Consider the following 17,512-nt stretch of genomic DNA (forward strand, 5'->3'; position numbering starts at 1 on the left):
CTCACATCGGCTAGGGAGAGCGTGATCACACAGTCGTCTGGAACAGCTGATTCTCTCATGCATATTTCAGTGTTACTTGCCTTGAAGCGAGCATAGAAGTAATTTAGCTTGTCTGGTAGGTTTGTGTCACTGGGCAGCTCGCGGCTATGCTTCCCTTTGTAGTCTGTAATAGTTTGCAAGCCCTGCCACATCCGACGAGTGTCGGAGCCGTTGTAGTAATATTTTATCTTAGTCCTGTATTGACGCTTTGCCTGTTTGATGGTTTGTTGGAGGGCATAGTAGGATTTCTTATAAGCTTCCAGGTTAGAGTCCCGCTCCTTGAAAGCGGCAGCTCTAGCTCAGTGTGGATGTTGCAAGTAATCCATGGCTTCTGGTTGGAGTATGTAAATTGTGACCGACTGACTAGTTACGAGTAGTTATTTTTGATCTTTGTAGATCAGTCAGTTGACTGCAATGTCGAACAAGTTAATTCTTAATAGGGTGTTAATCAAGAAAAGAGCATGTTGGACAGTCAACGGCCCAATCCCAAATGAACCCCTGGACCCTATGCACTTGTGGAGAGCTGAAATATTTTTTTTGAGGTATTTTAATTGTTAGAATTGCGTAAATTCGAATCTGGTATCAGGATAAATATAATAATGAGTCACCGATTGTATACTATGTATTTTTTATTAGCTAAGTAATAAATGGCAAATGCATCTTTCGTATATACGGGCTCACTGTAATACCACACAGGGCAGAACAGAGAACTGACTAGATGTATGTTAACAGTGTTCTTATACTGTGATAGGCCAACAGACGGGTTGGAACAATGTCTATCACAGTAGAGGCTGGGCATGGTTTAAACTTGCTCAGCCTATCGCAGGCGCTCAGGCGGGTCCCCGCCTCTTGGCGCTTCTTGGAGTCCTCCCTCCGTCGATGTATAGATTCCTACTGTTCTGGTATCACCCCCTAGTTATAACAGTTGCTCAGTTCCTGCTATTGTGTTGTTCAGTATTTTTCCATCTCAGTTAAACCTCGTGATGACCACCCCTCCCTATCACAACATTGTAAGATACAGTAAGTCACACCATATGCTCAATATTGTTACATACAAACACAAGGACAAAGCATCTGCTGGGCTGTTATCTACAGTTTTGCAACATGCAGGTCACACCATGTTACTCAGTTCTTGTCACACACACAAGGCAAGTAGCAAGCAGTTGTTTAATCTCATAATGATGCTCCAGTGCACAAATGCAGATACCTCACACAACCAACATCAGATAATATTTAATCATATATATATGGTAATGGCTATAATTTAAAATACAGAATCCCACACTGCAATGTCGAACAAGTTAATTATTTATAGGGCATTAATCAAGAAAAGAGCATGTTGGACAGTCAACGGCCCAGTCCCAAATGAACCCCTGGACCCTATGCAATTGTGGAGAGCTGAAAGATTTTAGGTATTTTATTTTAGTTGTATTTAACCTTTATTTAACTAGGCAAGTCAGTTAAGAACACATTCTTATTTACATTGATGGCCTACCAAAAGGTCTCCTGCTGGGACGGGGGCTGGGATTAAAAAATTAATAATATATAAATATAGGACAAAACACACATCATGGCATGGGAGACAACACTACATAAAGCGATACTTAAGATAGCAAGGCAGCATAGTCTATCAGAGGACAAGGTTGAGGTATTACCATATTGGGTGCACCTGTCAAATCTCAGATCGCCACAAGTGGGTGTAAGGATCCATTTGGAATTGGGCCATACCAATGTGATTGGCAGTGTTCAAGAGCATCAAACCGTGATTTATCAGGGATAACTGCGACAGACTGACTGATCTTAAATAACGAGTCAGTATTATTTGTAGATGCAAGGTGATTTGTAGATCAGTCAGTCGGCAGTCGCCTGCATTGTCGGCTGTAACAGCGAACAAGCCCATTTCTAACTATCTGTGGCCATACGTCATTAATAAGCTTCCACCCCGGAAATGGGTAACCAAAAATAGCTCCCCCATTTTCTTTAGATTTAAATTAATATCCATAGTTCTATGAATTTGATCAAATCTTCAATTGAATAGATCCAGTTTAGACAAAATAATAATTCTAACAAACATAATTTCAGTGTACATACAGTGTATCAATATGGAAAGGATCATGTAAATTCTTTACTCAGAAAAATACATCCCACTTGGAATGTTTTCAGTGCGAAAGTGCAAGGATTAATGGCTGCAATCACGGATCTCTTGTTATTGTTTACATTTTGAAACAGCCGAAGGCCTCTACTTTATGGGGGTGTCATTGACAGTGAACGGTATGTTCTTGTTGGGTAATGTTTTACCTAGCTTTTCATGTTCGTAAAATGCGTTGACAAGTAACTAAGTCAATTGGTGGTGACGAAGTAGCTAGCTAACGTTAGCCTGCTATGCTAATCAGCGGCTAGCTAACGTAAACCATAATACAGTAGATTGTTGGCTACAACAAGCTAGCGAGTTATTTGTCGGGTCTAGTAGTTATCTAGCTAGTATAGCTAACTGTTACGCTTGACTTGTACCACAATGTTAGTTTGTCATGGATTAAAATGTTGTGTATGTTGTTAGCTTGCTTGCTTTCTACTGTAACTAAATTAGGAACGTGCCATCGTTTGAGACCAGACAGACCATCCACAATTTGGCTAACGTTGGCTAGCAAGCTTAAATGGTCTCAAAGTTGTAATGATGGGTTAACTCGTTACATATGTTCTTTGTGTGTTGTTTTCATAGAGATGACAAATTGATCCGCTTTTGCTGGGCTAACCAATGCGCAGCTATAGCTCTCGAAGGGTTTCTGGAAACTTTGATCTCGAGGATGTTCAAATGACTGCAGAAACATAGCGCATAGTTGCAAAGGTCAAGCCAAGATCACCAGAGAAAAACACAGGTATAACACACAATGTCCTGTTTTTGTGCTATTGTTTTCTGTGTGGGATGTCATTACCTTCATTTGAATGTATTCTTATTCTATTGCAGTGTACGGCTAGATCAAAGTCATGTTATTGTTTCCCCCCCTTCCCTTTTACCCACAGATAATACCAATAAGTCAATTTGTCCTTGAATATTTATCACTATTGTGTTTCTGCAGAAACTAAATCTGTCAATTTTGCCTGACCTTAGGGGTGCACAATGTTTAGTGCAACTCAGAGTTCCAAGTCTGAGTTCCTGGACAAAGCCAGGCAGGCACGTGAGGAGAGGAAGGGGTACAAAGAGAGGGAGAGAGCAGCCACTCTGATTCAAGCGCTGGTCAGGAGATTCCTCTGTCGCTGCAAACTCCAGAAGCAAATAAGGTTAGCTTTTACAAGCAATACTTGCCATTATGCTTTAGGAGGACATATCCTCTTTCTTGAGACTCAATGTGTGAATTCTCTCTCTTTCTGACCAGGAAAGAGGTTGATGACTTCTTTCAAGATGTCGGAACAACAAAAAGAAATGCACTATCAATTTTTAAAATTGCTCGGAAGTTGTTATTCATTTTTTGTCAAGAGGATAAGCTGGTGAGTTTCTTTAACCCCTACACTTACCCTCACTGATAATATATAAAAAATGTTTTGTACATTTAACTGATTTGAAAATATGTTTTGTACATTGTTATAACTGATTTGAATGTTTTAATGGTCTCTTACTGGAGGATGTCTCTTATTTACTTACGAGCTGAAAGGCATTTCAATAATTATGTATCAATATAGTACTTGAGATTACTGAAGATTGCTTAGTGTACATTTAACTAATGAACTATGATGTTTTTTTCTACGCAGAGGTTTGAGAAGCTTTGTCGCTCCATTCTTGGTAGCATGGAGGTTGAAAATGAGCCCAAAGTGAGTATGATTATTATTGATCATCAGTGATTACAGATTTTTTTATGAACCAAGAGTGTGATTGACTCTGTGATTCTGTTCTTGGTTATCAGGTTTGGTATGTGTCACTGGCCCTTTCCAAAGACCTCACCATCCCATGGATAAAGCAGATCAAAGATGTTCTGTGGGTCTCCTGTAATTTTCTGAAAAAATTAAAGGTAAATATTAATACTTAGGATAATAACCTTCTATAAAATAACAGGTGTATCATTTTAAATATTGAAATGTGTATAATTTTGAAATGTCAAAATTGTAACTTTACCCCTCCCTTCCTTCTCCTGTAGCCTGACATCTTGCAGGACAATAAGCTGGTGACTTTGTACCTTACCATGCTGGTGACCTTCACAGACACGTCAACCTGGAAGATAGTGAGAGGGAAAGGTCAGTCTCAGGTCAAACCACTGCTGCAGTGCACACACATCCTCTATTATCACTAGTGTCTTGATATTGAAAGAAAAAAAGACAGTGGAATCTGACATCCCCCCCTCTGTTCTAGGAGAGGCCCTCAGACCAGCGTTGACCCGGATCTGTGAGAACATCATGGGGCATCTCAATCAAAAGGGATTTTATTCAATACTGCAGGTACAGTTACACATGCGGCATCTTCCATCTTTTCCCCAGGCCTTTTAGAACGATTATTATGATGTTAACAGGGTTGGGGTCAATTCAATTTAAATTCCAGTCAATTCAGGAAGTACACATTCTAATTCATATTATCTTTAATGCTTTTCAATTAGGAAGAATTAGAATTTTGGCTTACTTTTTGAATTGACTGGAACTGAAATGCAATTGACCCCAACCATGGTTGTTGACGTGTATTGGTTGTTTATGCAATATAAATCAAAAATAAAATGTGTGAACTGTCACCTTTGGATTCCCTGGTAGATTCTACTCACCAACGGATTGGCGCGCTCCAGACCCTCTCTTACCAAGGGCACACTCACAGCAGTATTCACATTGGCATTAAGGTGAGCGGTTGTTGGGAGTGTTCTAATCCCCATTTAACCACAATGGATCAATTGTCTCTGCATCACTAGAGCCTGGAGCAGATCTATTGCAGTGGATTCCCAGGGTTCAGCTAGCTCACGTTCCCTCTCAGTAACAGGGTTTGTAATAAGAAAATAATCCTATGTTTTAGCTTCATGGAGAATTAAGTCCTATCTTATCATAGTGTATGATCTGCTTGGTTACCGTTTCAGAATGCTCTGAGCCAAAGAAGCTTTGGGAGCCATTAGTGTAACTTGTTTTTATTTTATAGACCTGTCATTGCTGCTCACTTCTCTGACAACCTGCTGAGGTCTCTTCTCATCCACATCATGTCTGTCCCAGCTGTCGTCTCCCACATCAACACCATCACCCCAGAGGTAGACACTCACATGAAGAAATGGCACCCTATTCTCTACCTCGTGCACTGTATGTAGGGAATAGGGTGCTCGAAAGTAGTGCACTACGTAAGGTATAGGGTGCCATTTTAGACGCACCCTTTATTGTGTGGACATCATAACTTGTACAATGAGAGAGCCTCTGAGTGTGTGCTTGTCTGTGCAGTGCATGGCCACCATACAGACCCACGACCTGCTGAGGAAGTTCACACTGTTCCTGAGCCGCGAGGAGCAGTGTGTCGACATCTGTGTCTGCCTGGAGGGGAGCCACACACTGTGCTTGCTGGGTACGGTCCTTTACACTGCCTCACATAGCTATTCTATGGCAATAGTTTTTAATTCTCTTGTATATTGCAGGGTTTCCCAAACCCGGTCCTGGGGCCCACCCTGGTGCACGTCCTAGCACTACACAGCTGACTCAAATAATCAAAGCATCATGATGAGTTGGTTATTTGAATCAGCTGTGTAGTGCAAGGGGAAAAACAAATCCCTCACCCAGTGGATGGGGACAGGACAGGGCCGATTTTGGGAAACCTGCTATAGGCTACTGTTTGTGTGAGTGTACAAGTTAGAGTTTTTTTGCATGACTCTTTCTTGTTTTTCTCTGTGCTGTGGGAAGCATACCTAATCAGCTCTTTGGGGTTGCTGCTCTGTGGGGGCCTCTGTTTCATCCTGTTGTACTGTAGGTAACCTGATTCACCTGGGCTACCTCAACGAGAAAGTCCTGGAGGAGGAGGCCAACCACTTTGTGAAAGACCTGACGGACATGCTGTCCTACTGCCAGAGATACGTGTCCCAGAAGAAATCCAACCTCACTCACTGGCACCCGGTCTTAGGCTGGTTTTCCCAAACTGTAGACTACGGGTCAGTGGTACATCCTCAGAACCCAGATATATTTCTGCTCTCTTGTCGACTCTTATTGTCATGCCAAACTCATGACAATGACCATAGGAGCAAAATGGCACAAAAAGATATGGGACCGGGCTATGAAATGGGATCTCAATCATTGAATGTCATGGATTTAAAGTGGATCTTAACTCCCTCACCCTGTCCTTCTCTCCAGTCTGAATGAGTCTATGCCACTGGTCACCAAGCAGCTGCAGTACCTGTGGGGCATGCCTGTGATCCGGACTCTCTTCAGTGACGTGCTCAGCAAAAAGCTTGAGACCCAAGAGCCCACGCCTCCACCACAGCCTACCACGTCGCAGAACAACCTGCCAGTCAAGAGTAAGTTGAATTTGGTTTGTTTGTTGTTTTCCTCCCAGGCACTTAATCAATCAATTTCAAGGGTTAATTATTTAGAAACTATTGTCAGTTTTTTTCCCCCACTTACCTGGGTTTTTGTCGATCCTCACTGTATTAAAGGTTGTGTTTTAAAACAATGAACTAAACCTTATCAATGAAGTAACTTTGTCAGAGTGGTTTCTGATTGACATGTGGGTTTCTCTTAGGCCTCTTTAAGCGGGCGTTTCAGAAGTCTGCCTCGGTGCGCAACATCTTGAAGCCGGTCGGCGGGAGACGAGTGGACTCCGCTGAGGTGCAGAAGGTGTGCAGTATCTGTGTGCTGTACCAGACAGCCCTCACCACGCTCACTCAGATACGACTGCAAATCCTCACTGGTGAGTCCCTGCGATTTGAGACACACACACACACAACATATGTTCTCTCATGTTTTCTCCGGCGGTGTCGCCCTCAGGCCTAACCTACCTGGATGACCTTCTGCCTAAGCTGTGGGCCTTCATCTGCGAGCTAGGCCCCCAGGGAGGCCTCAAGCTGTTCATGGAGTGCCTGAACAACGACACAGAGGAGTCTAAGCAGCTGCTGGCCATGCTCATGCTGTTCTGTGACTGCTCCAGACACCTCATCACGTGAGCTCCATGAATTGCTACTATATAACAGACACGTGATAGACACATCCAGCATGGGAGGGTTTCCCACATATAGATTACATCTAGTCCTGGACGAAGAAGCACTTTCAATACTAATCTGTGTCTGGAAAACTGTCCATAAATGCAGTATCCCAGACCCACTGGATGTCTGTAGTTACTGACACGTTATACTGTATGTCTTCCACAGGATCCTGGATGACATCGAGGTTTACGAGGAGCAGATCTCATTTAAGACAGAAGAGCTTGTCACCATCTCCTCGTTTCTCAACACATTTGTGTACAAGATGGTCTGGGACGGCATTTTAGGTGAGTCGCCTCTTACCCCTGTTGAACTCTTGTCAAACTCAAAGGTCAAGCCGATTGACAGTGACAGAATTGCCAATCCCTGGTTTCGGCACCATGAGAAATAGTTTGGGGATAGGGTTAGTGAGTGGGTGCATTCATTTAGTGTGTTGTGACAGAGAATGCCAAGGGGGAGAAGCTGGACCTGTTCCACAGTGTTCACGGCTGGCTGATGGTGCTCTATGAGCGGGACTGCAGGAGGAGGTTCTCCCCTGATGATAACTGGCTGCGCAAGTAAGTGCCCCTCCGGAAACATACTGATCCTAATCCCCAATACTTCCCATGTTTGTTATTCTGCACTTCCCAAATCCTTATAAGGTGATCCTTGTGATCAGTAGTAGTCAAATACTCTCAAAGCTTGAGGTGCGCTTGATGAAGCTTGCCCACCATAATGGAAGCGCCAACTTTGTCCACCCTGTACACCGGGGAAATATTGGGCCCATCTCAAGTATTTGACTTATGTATTTGTTCCAGGTGTGATCTGTAGGAGACAATTGTGATGTTGGAAAAAGGCACACACACACACACTCTTTCAACCCTTATGTCCAGGGATCTGAAGCCGAGCCTTTTGTTCCAAGAGCTGGAGAAGGGCAAGAGGAGAGCTCAGCTGTTACTGCAGTACATACCACACGTCATTCCCCACAAAAACGTGAGTCTGCACAGAAAGAATATTGTCCCTCTGGGGCATCTGTAGTTGTAGTTTCACTGTACCGTGTCCTTATCAATATGTACATGGTGTCTCACCCCCATTCGTAATCCTGTCCTACCCACTTTAGAGGGTCCTGCTGTTCCGGAACATTATTACCAAGGAGAAGGAAACCTTGGGATTGGTGGAAACAAGCTCCGCGTCTCCGCATGTCACCCATATCACCATTCGCCGCTCACGGATGTTAGAGGTATGGACTTGATGTATCGATCTGTTGCATGTTTTCCCCCACACTGGAATACCACTTAGGATGAATTCTGTATTCAAGTGTACAGATTGAGACAGTCTAGTTGTCGCAGTCAAATATAGTCCGGTATGGTGGCATCAGCCCAAACTGATCACCCAAACTCTTTGTGCCTGAACACTCTTCAGGATGGTTATGACCAACTCCGCCGGTTGCCTGTCAACTCCATCAAAGGCGTGATCCGTGTGAAGTTTGTCAACGACCTGGGTGTGGACGAGGCCGGAATCGACCAGGACGGCGTCTTCAAGGAGTTCCTGGAAGAGATCATCAAGAAAGTCTTCAACCCAGCACTCAACCTCTTTAAGGTTTGCTCGCCAGACCTCGTTTCAAATACTTTTGGAATAATTTTGAAAGATTCACTCACAAGGTGCTTTTAGCCATTTTCTGTCAACCATGCTGCTGCTGCTGATGATGATGTATTTTCCCCCATAGACCACCAGTGGCAACGAGAGGTTGTACCCCTCCCCTACATCCTACATCCACGAGAACCACCTGCAGCTTTTTGAGTTTGTGGGGAAGATGCTTGGCAAAGCAATGTATGAGGTGTGTCTGCACTCACAGAGGATGTTAGTCATGTGAAATTGCCATATATTTACAAGAATGACTCCTTTTAAAGTCACAAGCCCTGCCCACCACTTTCCCCCCTATAAAACTGAGGGATGGGTCTGGAGAAATGTAACGACGGTTCATAGCTGGAGCTATGGATGCAATGCCTGATAGTCCATGAGATCAACGTGTATGTGTGTGTTTTTCAGGGCATCGTGGTGGACGTACCCTTCGCCTCCTTCTTCCTCAGCCAGGTCATGGGTCACCACCACAGCACCTTCTACAGCTCCATCGACGAGCTGCCCTCCCTGGACTCAGAGTTCTACAAGAACCTCACCTCCATCAAGGTCAGAAAGATCCCCCGCCCCAACTATCATAGTCCTACATTCCCTGGTATTGTGTGTATTACAGCATAAACCGTGTTTACGAAAACGTTGTAAAACAAAATGTGCAACTGAAAATTAGCGTTTCTGATTGGATAAGTCCAGGTGGTCCCTCCCTGTTTCAGTCTGTTTTCTCCCGCTTGTTGCCTGTTGAACACGACCCCGGTTTATGGTTATAATTGCGCTCTTTTGATTTGAGACGTTTGTTTTACTTTGTCGCTACTTTTTGTGATCAATTTTACTTCAAGTTGTGGAAGTTGACTCCAAATAGGTGGTTGATCTTGGTTTTGTCCTTTTCCAGCGCTATGACGGGGATGTTGGTGATTTGGGACTGACACTATCGTATGACGAGGACGTTATGGGACAGGTAGAAACTATATATTGTTTCTCTGAATGCAGGAAAACAGAACTGCTCTTTTAATCTCTTAATACTCTCTTCATGTTTCCTGGCAGCTGGTCTGTCACGAGCTGATTCCTGGAGGAAAGACGATGCAAGTCACCAACGAAAACAAGTGAGCAAGATGCAGATCCACTATCTAGTGGTTCTCAATAAATACATATTGTATTAGACAAACAATGGTGTGAACATCAAGTGGAATTAACAACTAACATCTGTAAGTTTGGTTCTACAGTACATCAGTGGTTCTCAAACCTCTCCTCTGGGACCCCTAGATGTTTCACAATTTCATTGTAGCTCTGAACCAGCTCACCTGATTCACCTAGTCAAGGGTTTGAAGTTGAATCAGGTGTGCTAGCTGTGGAATAGATCAAATACATGGAATCGGTGGGGGTTTGAGAACCACTGATGTACTGTAGAACCAAACTTACAGATGTTAGTTGTTAATTCCACTTGATGTTCACACCATTGTTCGTCTAATACAATATGTATTTATTGTCCCCCTCCCCCCAGACACTTGTGGAGATCTAAAAGGATCTGATAAGCAATAAGGTGAATGTCCTACCAAGCCAGGGCATAGTAGATGTACATGCAATGCTTATTATACCTGTCAAATCCATTCATATCTTCACTGTTTCTTTTTTATTATTACTTTTTATTTTAGTCTACTTGGTAAATATTTTCTCTACTCTTCTTGAACTGCAATGTTGGTTAAGGGCTTGTAAGTAAGCATTTCATGGTAAAGTCTACACTTGTTGTATTCAGCGTTTGTGACCAATAGTTTGAGTTGATTTCACAAGTGCCCAGGAGGGAAGGGCTAGGGGGTTGTTTCTAGACAGGCCCATGGTCAAAGACCGGTACAGTATGAAGATGGGAAACTGCTTCTACAATAGAAATCCTGATTACGCTTGTAGGTGATGTCATGGCGACGTTGGCTAGCAAAGCTCATGCATAGAAACACGTCATCGGGTCTAACAGTCCTCTCTCACTGAACTGCGCATGTGCAGGTCGTCAAATCAAAGGCACTCCTTTGCTATAAAGTTGTTTTTGACAAATGAAAACGTGTCAGTTTGTCACTTTCACAAGGTTGGAGTAATAACATGTTCAGCTACTTAAGACATTGGCTCAAATCTAGGTTGTGCCTTTAGAGTTTCAGAAAGTGAACAACCAAGGAAGAACTTTTCTCATTGACTTCTTAAACCCTGGTCTGCTTCACAAGCGTTCCCGGATGTCTTGAGATCAAATCAAATGGTTAGCAGATGTTATTGCGAGTGTAGTGAAATGCTTGTGCTTCTAGTTCCGAGAGTGCAGCAATATCTAACAAGTAATTTAACAATTCCACAACAACCACCTAATACCCACAAATTTAAGTAAAGGAATGGAATAAGAATATATAAATATATGGATAAGCAATGACAGAGTGGCAAATGCAAGATGCAATGGATGGTATAAAATACAGTATATACAGTACATACGAGATGAGTAATGGAAGATATGTAAACATTATTAAAGTGACTAGTGATCCATTTATTAAAGTGGCCAATGATTTCAAGTCTGTATGTAGGCAGCAGCCACTCTGTGCTAGTGATGGCTGTTTACCAGTCTGATGGCCTTGAGATAGAAGCTGTTTTTCAGTCTCTCTGTCCCAGATTTGATGCACCTGTACTGACCTCGCCTTCTGGATGTTAGCGGGGTGAACAGGCAGTGGCTTGGGTGGTTGTTGTCTTTGATTATCTTTTTGGCATCTGGTGCTGTAGGTGTCCTGGAGAGTAGGTAGTTTGCCCCCGATGATGTGTTGTGCAGACTGCACTACCTTCTGGAGAACCCTGCGGTTGTGGGCGGGGCAGTTACCGTACCAGGCGGTGATACAAGCCCGACAGGATGCTCTTAATTGTGCACCTGATGTTTGTTCCTCTGGGTTTAGAAACTCTGCCATGGTGTTCTGAGTCTGACGTAACTTCACCTTTGACCTTCTCTGTGCTGCAGGATCAGCTACATCCACCTGATGGCGCACTTCCGCATGCACACGCAGATCAAGGAGCAGACGGCAGCTTTTATCCGAGGATACCGCAGCATCATCAACCCCGAGTGGCTGCACATGTTCTCCACCCCCGAGGTCCAGCGCCTCGTCTCCGGGGACAATGCCGAGATTGACCTGGACGACCTCAAGTGCGTAACCTTCGACCCCTTTCACCCCGACCAGCCCCTCCACATGTCATTACTGTTGTCACTCGACAGCTCTTCAACGTGCCAATTGTCAAACATTTTAGGGAAATCCTGAAATCCACGGTGTTCAAATGGTGTGAATCTCCCATTTGATCGTTTCGCTGACAATGAGCTGACCTTGTAAGAAGGTGATGAAGCCAAGGTGAAGGTGCTCGCTGACATGGTCTCTCTCTGTCTGTCTCTCCTGTTGTCAGGAAACACACAGTTTACTATGGAGGTTTCCACAGCAGCCATCGGGTCATCATCTGGCTGTGGGACATCCTGTCCAGTGACTTCTCCTCTGAGGAAAGAGCCATGTTCCTCAAGGTAATAACCAGCCCCAAATGTTACAAAAATGCTATTTTACCATTCATTCATTTAGCTGCATTAAATCGACTTGCGGGGCGCCAGTTTGAGACTTGTAACTGTTATGTGATCATCCATTGTTGTTCTTGGTTTACAGTTTGTTACCAGTTGTTCAAGACCCCCCCTCCTAGGTTTTGCCTACCTCAAGCCCCCTTTCTCCATCCGCTGTGTGGAGGTGTCCGACGATCAGGTGAGAACACTGTAATCATAGTCAGATGTTTATACATAGAGCTCAGTGATATGGAAAAAAATCCATACCATGATAATGTATAGCCTGATTTGTTGCGATAACGATAAATTAAACTATAAGTTTATAAATGTGCACCACAGTTTAACATTTAAAAAGTTATAGCCATCAATTGTCCCATTAACAATAACCCATATTAGTGAACTTATTTCATTTCAAACTTTACATTTCTGTAATGTAACTAATCGTGATGAACAATATCCGCAAAATGCCTGCTATAAGTGATCGGTATGGTCGGTGTCGATCATTTTTGGTTTATCGTCCCAGCTCTACGACAGCACACAGACACCAGCACCCCTGCTACTCTCCATTGAACTTTGACCTTTTTGTTGAAAAATAAAATAGCTTTGAGAAGTCAGTCCCTTGGGACTACTGTGTGTTTATGTGTGCTTCTGTCGCCTGTCTCTCTCTAGGACACTGGGGACACCCTAGGCAGCGTCCTCCGGGGTTTCTTCACCATCCGGAAGAAGGAACCAGGCGGTCGCCTCCCCACCTCGTCCACCTGCTTCAACCTGCTCAAGCTGCCTAACTACAGCAAGAAGAGCATCCTGCGTGACAAGCTCCGCTACGCCATCAGTATGAACACAGGTTTTGAGCTCTCATAAAATAAACTCCCCCCTGCTCGTGGCCTGCTGACAGCAAAACTAATGGGAGAACGACTGAAGAGCGTCCTCCTTACCCAGGCTAGAGGCGGGAGTCTGTTAAGTCAGTGGAGCTTTACCAAAGCAGAAGGCAAAACACATAAGACACCCCCCCCCTTTACCTTTATCGCAGCCTTGGTAACCAGAAGAGCTCCGCCCCCTCTCTTATCCCAATCAGTCTGGATTCTGGAAGATACCCACCCCAAGGGCTCTCAAGCCCATTTGCTGCCTCTGTAACCACGGTAACCTATTTTCTGACCAGTTGTAGTCTTTGACTACGTTAATTTTTTTTCTCTTCAAATAGACAAGTAGCTAAAGAAACAAGTGCTGTGGGAGCAACAGATTTGGAACAGTTACTTTCTGCTCTCTCAACTTTAACCCCATGCTAATAATCGTAACAAGGAGAAGAATGTGTTACCTAACACATTGCCAAACTAAAATGGCTCCATGTCTTACCATTTCTTCTCAGGCTTAATAGAACGATACTTGGATCTAGCACTCCCACGTCAAATTAACTGGAAAGCAATATAGATGCAATGCAAGCCATTAGACACGTGATAGACTTCTCACTGGAGCAAAACCATAGAACAAAGTTTCCTATCTATTGGAATACAATGTTATCCATGCAACTTTCAGCTGTCATTCGATGAGTCTTAATAGCCTTGTTGAACATGACGAAAGCACCTTTTTATAAAGAGACGACAAATCACTGCCTCATGTTCAACAACAAGTTCTAACCACGGAGAGGTGGTCACCTGTTGACGCCTGTGTCATATTTATATTGGCTCTCATGGATTAATTAAGGAATTAAATCCTGACGATCTGTCTCTTTCTCTCCCCATATACACACACTACAGTCAGTCACCTGACAAAAGCATTAGACCTTGTATCTCTGTTCTCTAATGTATTGAAATTAGAACTCATGTTACACTGCAATGCATTTGTAACCCAAAGTGATGCCTGTCGTCATGTCAATACTTTCACTGATCATGCGGTTGTTTGATACAGACAAATGATGTCCCATTATCTTATGTCGTGGTTCCGGAGTCTTTTTTGTTGTTTTTTTTTGTTTGCTTTTGATAATTAATTAGTGGCTCTTGAATGTTTTTTATGATTTGCTGTGAAATATCTGGGTCCTATAACTACAGCAGAAAACTGTTGTTTTTTCCGCATTGCATGTCGCTGATTGTGACCTTCCCAAACAAATTTGTTACAGTGAAGTCAATCATGAACGTTTCTCTATACACTAGGATTTCACTGAATAATTCTCACTACAGCTCTGAAAAATGCTGAGTGCCTCATATGTCCCCACCTCATATGTCTAAGTGTGGCGTTTGATCGCGTTTGTGACTGACCATGTCTCTTCGAAATGGAATCAAGCCATAAACACACAGGACAAGGTATTTATAAGGACTTGAGCCTGCTTAGAGACTATTCAAATTCAACGCTCCCTCTACCGTGTCCGCCACTGAACGAACCAACCAACCAAACCAGGAAAGTTTGGTGTCATTTGTCACTGGCTGTGCATGCCAACCCTGTAAGGATGCTCCCTTGTCTGAAGACCTTACAGCCACATGGAAAGGGGTTACACAGGGAGCAAACCATACTACAACATGATGTCATGGGTTGGTTGATCACCTGAATCTGAAAGCATTTCTTTTGTATCCATCTACCCTCCTTCAGACCCTCTCTTGCACAGAAAACCCTGCAAAATACCATGCAAAATGTTGCATTAACAGGGTCAAATAAAAATAGACTATGTGGGGCAGTTGTTAGTAACTTGGTGGTGGGAGATGAGGCAATTTAGGGTCTTAAATGGAAATGAAAGATAAACAGGCTGATAAAAAGCAATAGCCTGTCTGTTGATTCTGTATTTTATGCAGCACTTTTTCCTGAGGGGTGTACGTGTGCACTGCGTGGTTGTTGTCAGCCATTGATACGGCTCTGGTTGTTGTCAGCCATTGATACGGCTCTGGTTGTGGTCAGCCATAGATGCGGCTCTGGTTGTGGTCAGCCAGAGATGCGGCTCTGGTTGTGGTCAGCCAGAGATGCGGCTCTGGTTGTGGTCAGCCAGAGATGCGGCTCTGGTTGTGATCATTTCTAGTTGGAAGGCATAATGCACCCCAACACCTCAACGCATTAATCACTAGCTAACAGAAAACACCTTTCTGATGATGTTATGGGGATTATATGGGCCATTAAACAAGGTTCTGTATGGTTTTATATTGCTTCGCTATCTTATATTGACCAATGAACCGCAATCTGTGATCTATTTGTTTGTGTATAGTAATATTAGAGGGGTACAACCTACATGTACAGGCATTTCCCCCAGTGATGAATGCCATCAATTTCATTGGCAAATTGAAATAACGATTAGAGACTATAGTATGGGAAGATCTTACCTCAATTTTGTCTGTTGTGACTGCGATATATTTAATTCCCAAGATCCTCTGACTGTGGCCTCTCTGACAAGTCAGTGGTCAATGTCCTCAGTGGTGTCTGACTAAATGTTACCCATACATTTTTTCAATCAATTGTTTCAACAGCCTGATGCGGATTAGAAATGAGGTTTGGAAATGGAGCTGTAGTGAGACAAATGTTCAGTGTCCAAGAGAGAATGGAAGATATCCCACACACTCTGTCTGTTGTGTTTGATGAGGTCATTCCTCACTTTTAAATGATGTCATGAGATCTTATCTTTTTATTAGAAGAAAAGGAAATCCAGGAAATGTGCAACATACTCCTATGAAAGTACTGTCCTCTCCCTCCTTTTTAAGTGTTTTTGAAACTGGTTGCACTATGTGAAATACAGGTTGTTGAAAAGGTTATTTCAATGTAAAACATGTCTGTGTAAGATATTTCTGCTGTAAAACATTAACAATTGTTGAGTCATGTTAACCATATTTATTCTAAACTTGACTTAACTAAAGTGTGTCTTTCTTCAGGAATCAAGCCATGCTTTTCTTCAGGAGAGGTTGTATAGTGCAGAGAGGTATTTATATTAAATAATGAAATAGCAGCTGTGTAGAACAGGTTATGTCATGGATTCGTGTCAGTTCTCTATTTATTACATTTCTATCTGCAAAGTCCAGATCGTTTCCTTGCTATCAGGGATCCTTGGGACGTCCCTACCCCGTTGACATTTAAAATGGTTAACCTGGTTGGAGGATTCCAGATTTCCTGCTTATTCCCTCCTGATTCCGGGAATACTCCAGGGGATATATTGAAATTAGCGGAATTTTGTAACCCTGGTTATGGTTTAGGGTGGGGGACAGCCCAATGATTCCAGATAGCACTAACCCTCCCTTACCTAGGCTATAGCGACGTATGTCAGTCGACTCAAGTTTGGGTCAGGTGAGCCTGAATTTCAATGCTTCCCCTTCATACACTTTTTAAAAAGTAGTTTAACGATCATTGCATATCTAAAACCATGAGGACTCCTCCAACGCGCTGGTTCAATGCATTGCGGGGGTAAATTGGCTACATTAAAACTAGTCAGACGCATCCCAGATCGCGGTCTAAATTTACTTGAATCACTTTGGTAGTAACACGCATTGTTTTATTGATTTCAAACTTAATGTATATTGTTAAACTTTGTTCATCTTTGAGATCAATATTACTTATCTTTCAGAAAGTTCGTGTGACAGGTTTGAACAACTTGATTTCTTCATCGCTCTTATCTTTGGTTATCTTTTGCGTTTCCTGATTGTTGCCTGGAAACCCGACGTCTAGGTGGGCAGAGATGAGTGTTTGAATCGGGAACTGTTCATCTCGCCACCTCTATAAGCCAGAATGTTATAAAAGTATATTAAAGTACTTTACCGGTTGGTATGTGAGACAATATACAGGGAAGTATAATTACATGTTGGTAGTGCACTCAGATTTCTATCACCTGAAGCATGCACATAACCATGTGCGTCAGTTTGGCAGGTATGCATGCCTCTCCTGCAGGGTGGGTATAATTTGTGGAACATTCCAATAGGAATCTGTTCCAAAAACTTCGTAAATAACAAGGTTGCCAACAAACACTTACACAGTTGTATAGCAGCAGAATAAGATAACGGGGTAGGGAGTGTGCTATTTAATTACTTTTTTAAAATTATGTTTATTCCGAAAAATGTCTGTACTCACTCTGGTAGCCTATCGACAAACATTAAGAATAAGCTACATGGTGAGTTGATGCCTATTCGGCAGCTAGGTGGATTTGCTCATGTTACCTTGTACTTCACGAAGTTTTTGGAACAGTTTCCTGTTGGATCGTTCCACAAATTATACCCAC

The 17,512-nt window shown here is 43.0% G+C and overlaps 1 protein-coding gene across 1 annotated transcript; it reads left to right on the plus strand.

Moving 5' to 3' along the window:
- The first annotated feature begins 1,977 nt into the window (after positions 1-1,977).
- On the plus strand, positions 1,978-16,252 carry LOC115111334 (ubiquitin-protein ligase E3B-like). The gene is made up of 28 exons (XM_029637269.2): positions 1,978-2,310; positions 2,759-2,915; positions 3,149-3,318; positions 3,414-3,525; positions 3,787-3,846; positions 3,939-4,043; positions 4,170-4,266; positions 4,382-4,467; positions 4,771-4,853; positions 5,144-5,249; positions 5,434-5,554; positions 5,954-6,131; positions 6,331-6,494; positions 6,719-6,886; positions 6,964-7,135; positions 7,344-7,462; positions 7,618-7,732; positions 8,048-8,147; positions 8,275-8,394; positions 8,577-8,753; positions 8,881-8,991; positions 9,204-9,341; positions 9,679-9,744; positions 9,831-9,889; positions 11,761-11,943; positions 12,195-12,306; positions 12,443-12,535; positions 13,006-16,252. The coding sequence occupies exons 3-28, from the start codon at positions 3,158-3,160 to the stop codon at positions 13,195-13,197; spliced, it is 3,198 nt and encodes a 1,065-aa protein (XP_029493129.1). The 5' UTR covers positions 1,978-2,310; positions 2,759-2,915; positions 3,149-3,157; the 3' UTR covers positions 13,198-16,252.
- The last annotated feature ends 1,260 nt before the right edge of the window (positions 16,253-17,512 follow it).

The sequence above is a fragment of the Oncorhynchus nerka genome, linkage group LG27 (genome assembly GCF_034236695.1).
Source record: "Oncorhynchus nerka isolate Pitt River linkage group LG27, Oner_Uvic_2.0, whole genome shotgun sequence".
In the NCBI taxonomy this organism is placed as follows: Eukaryota; Metazoa; Chordata; class Actinopteri; order Salmoniformes; family Salmonidae; genus Oncorhynchus; species Oncorhynchus nerka.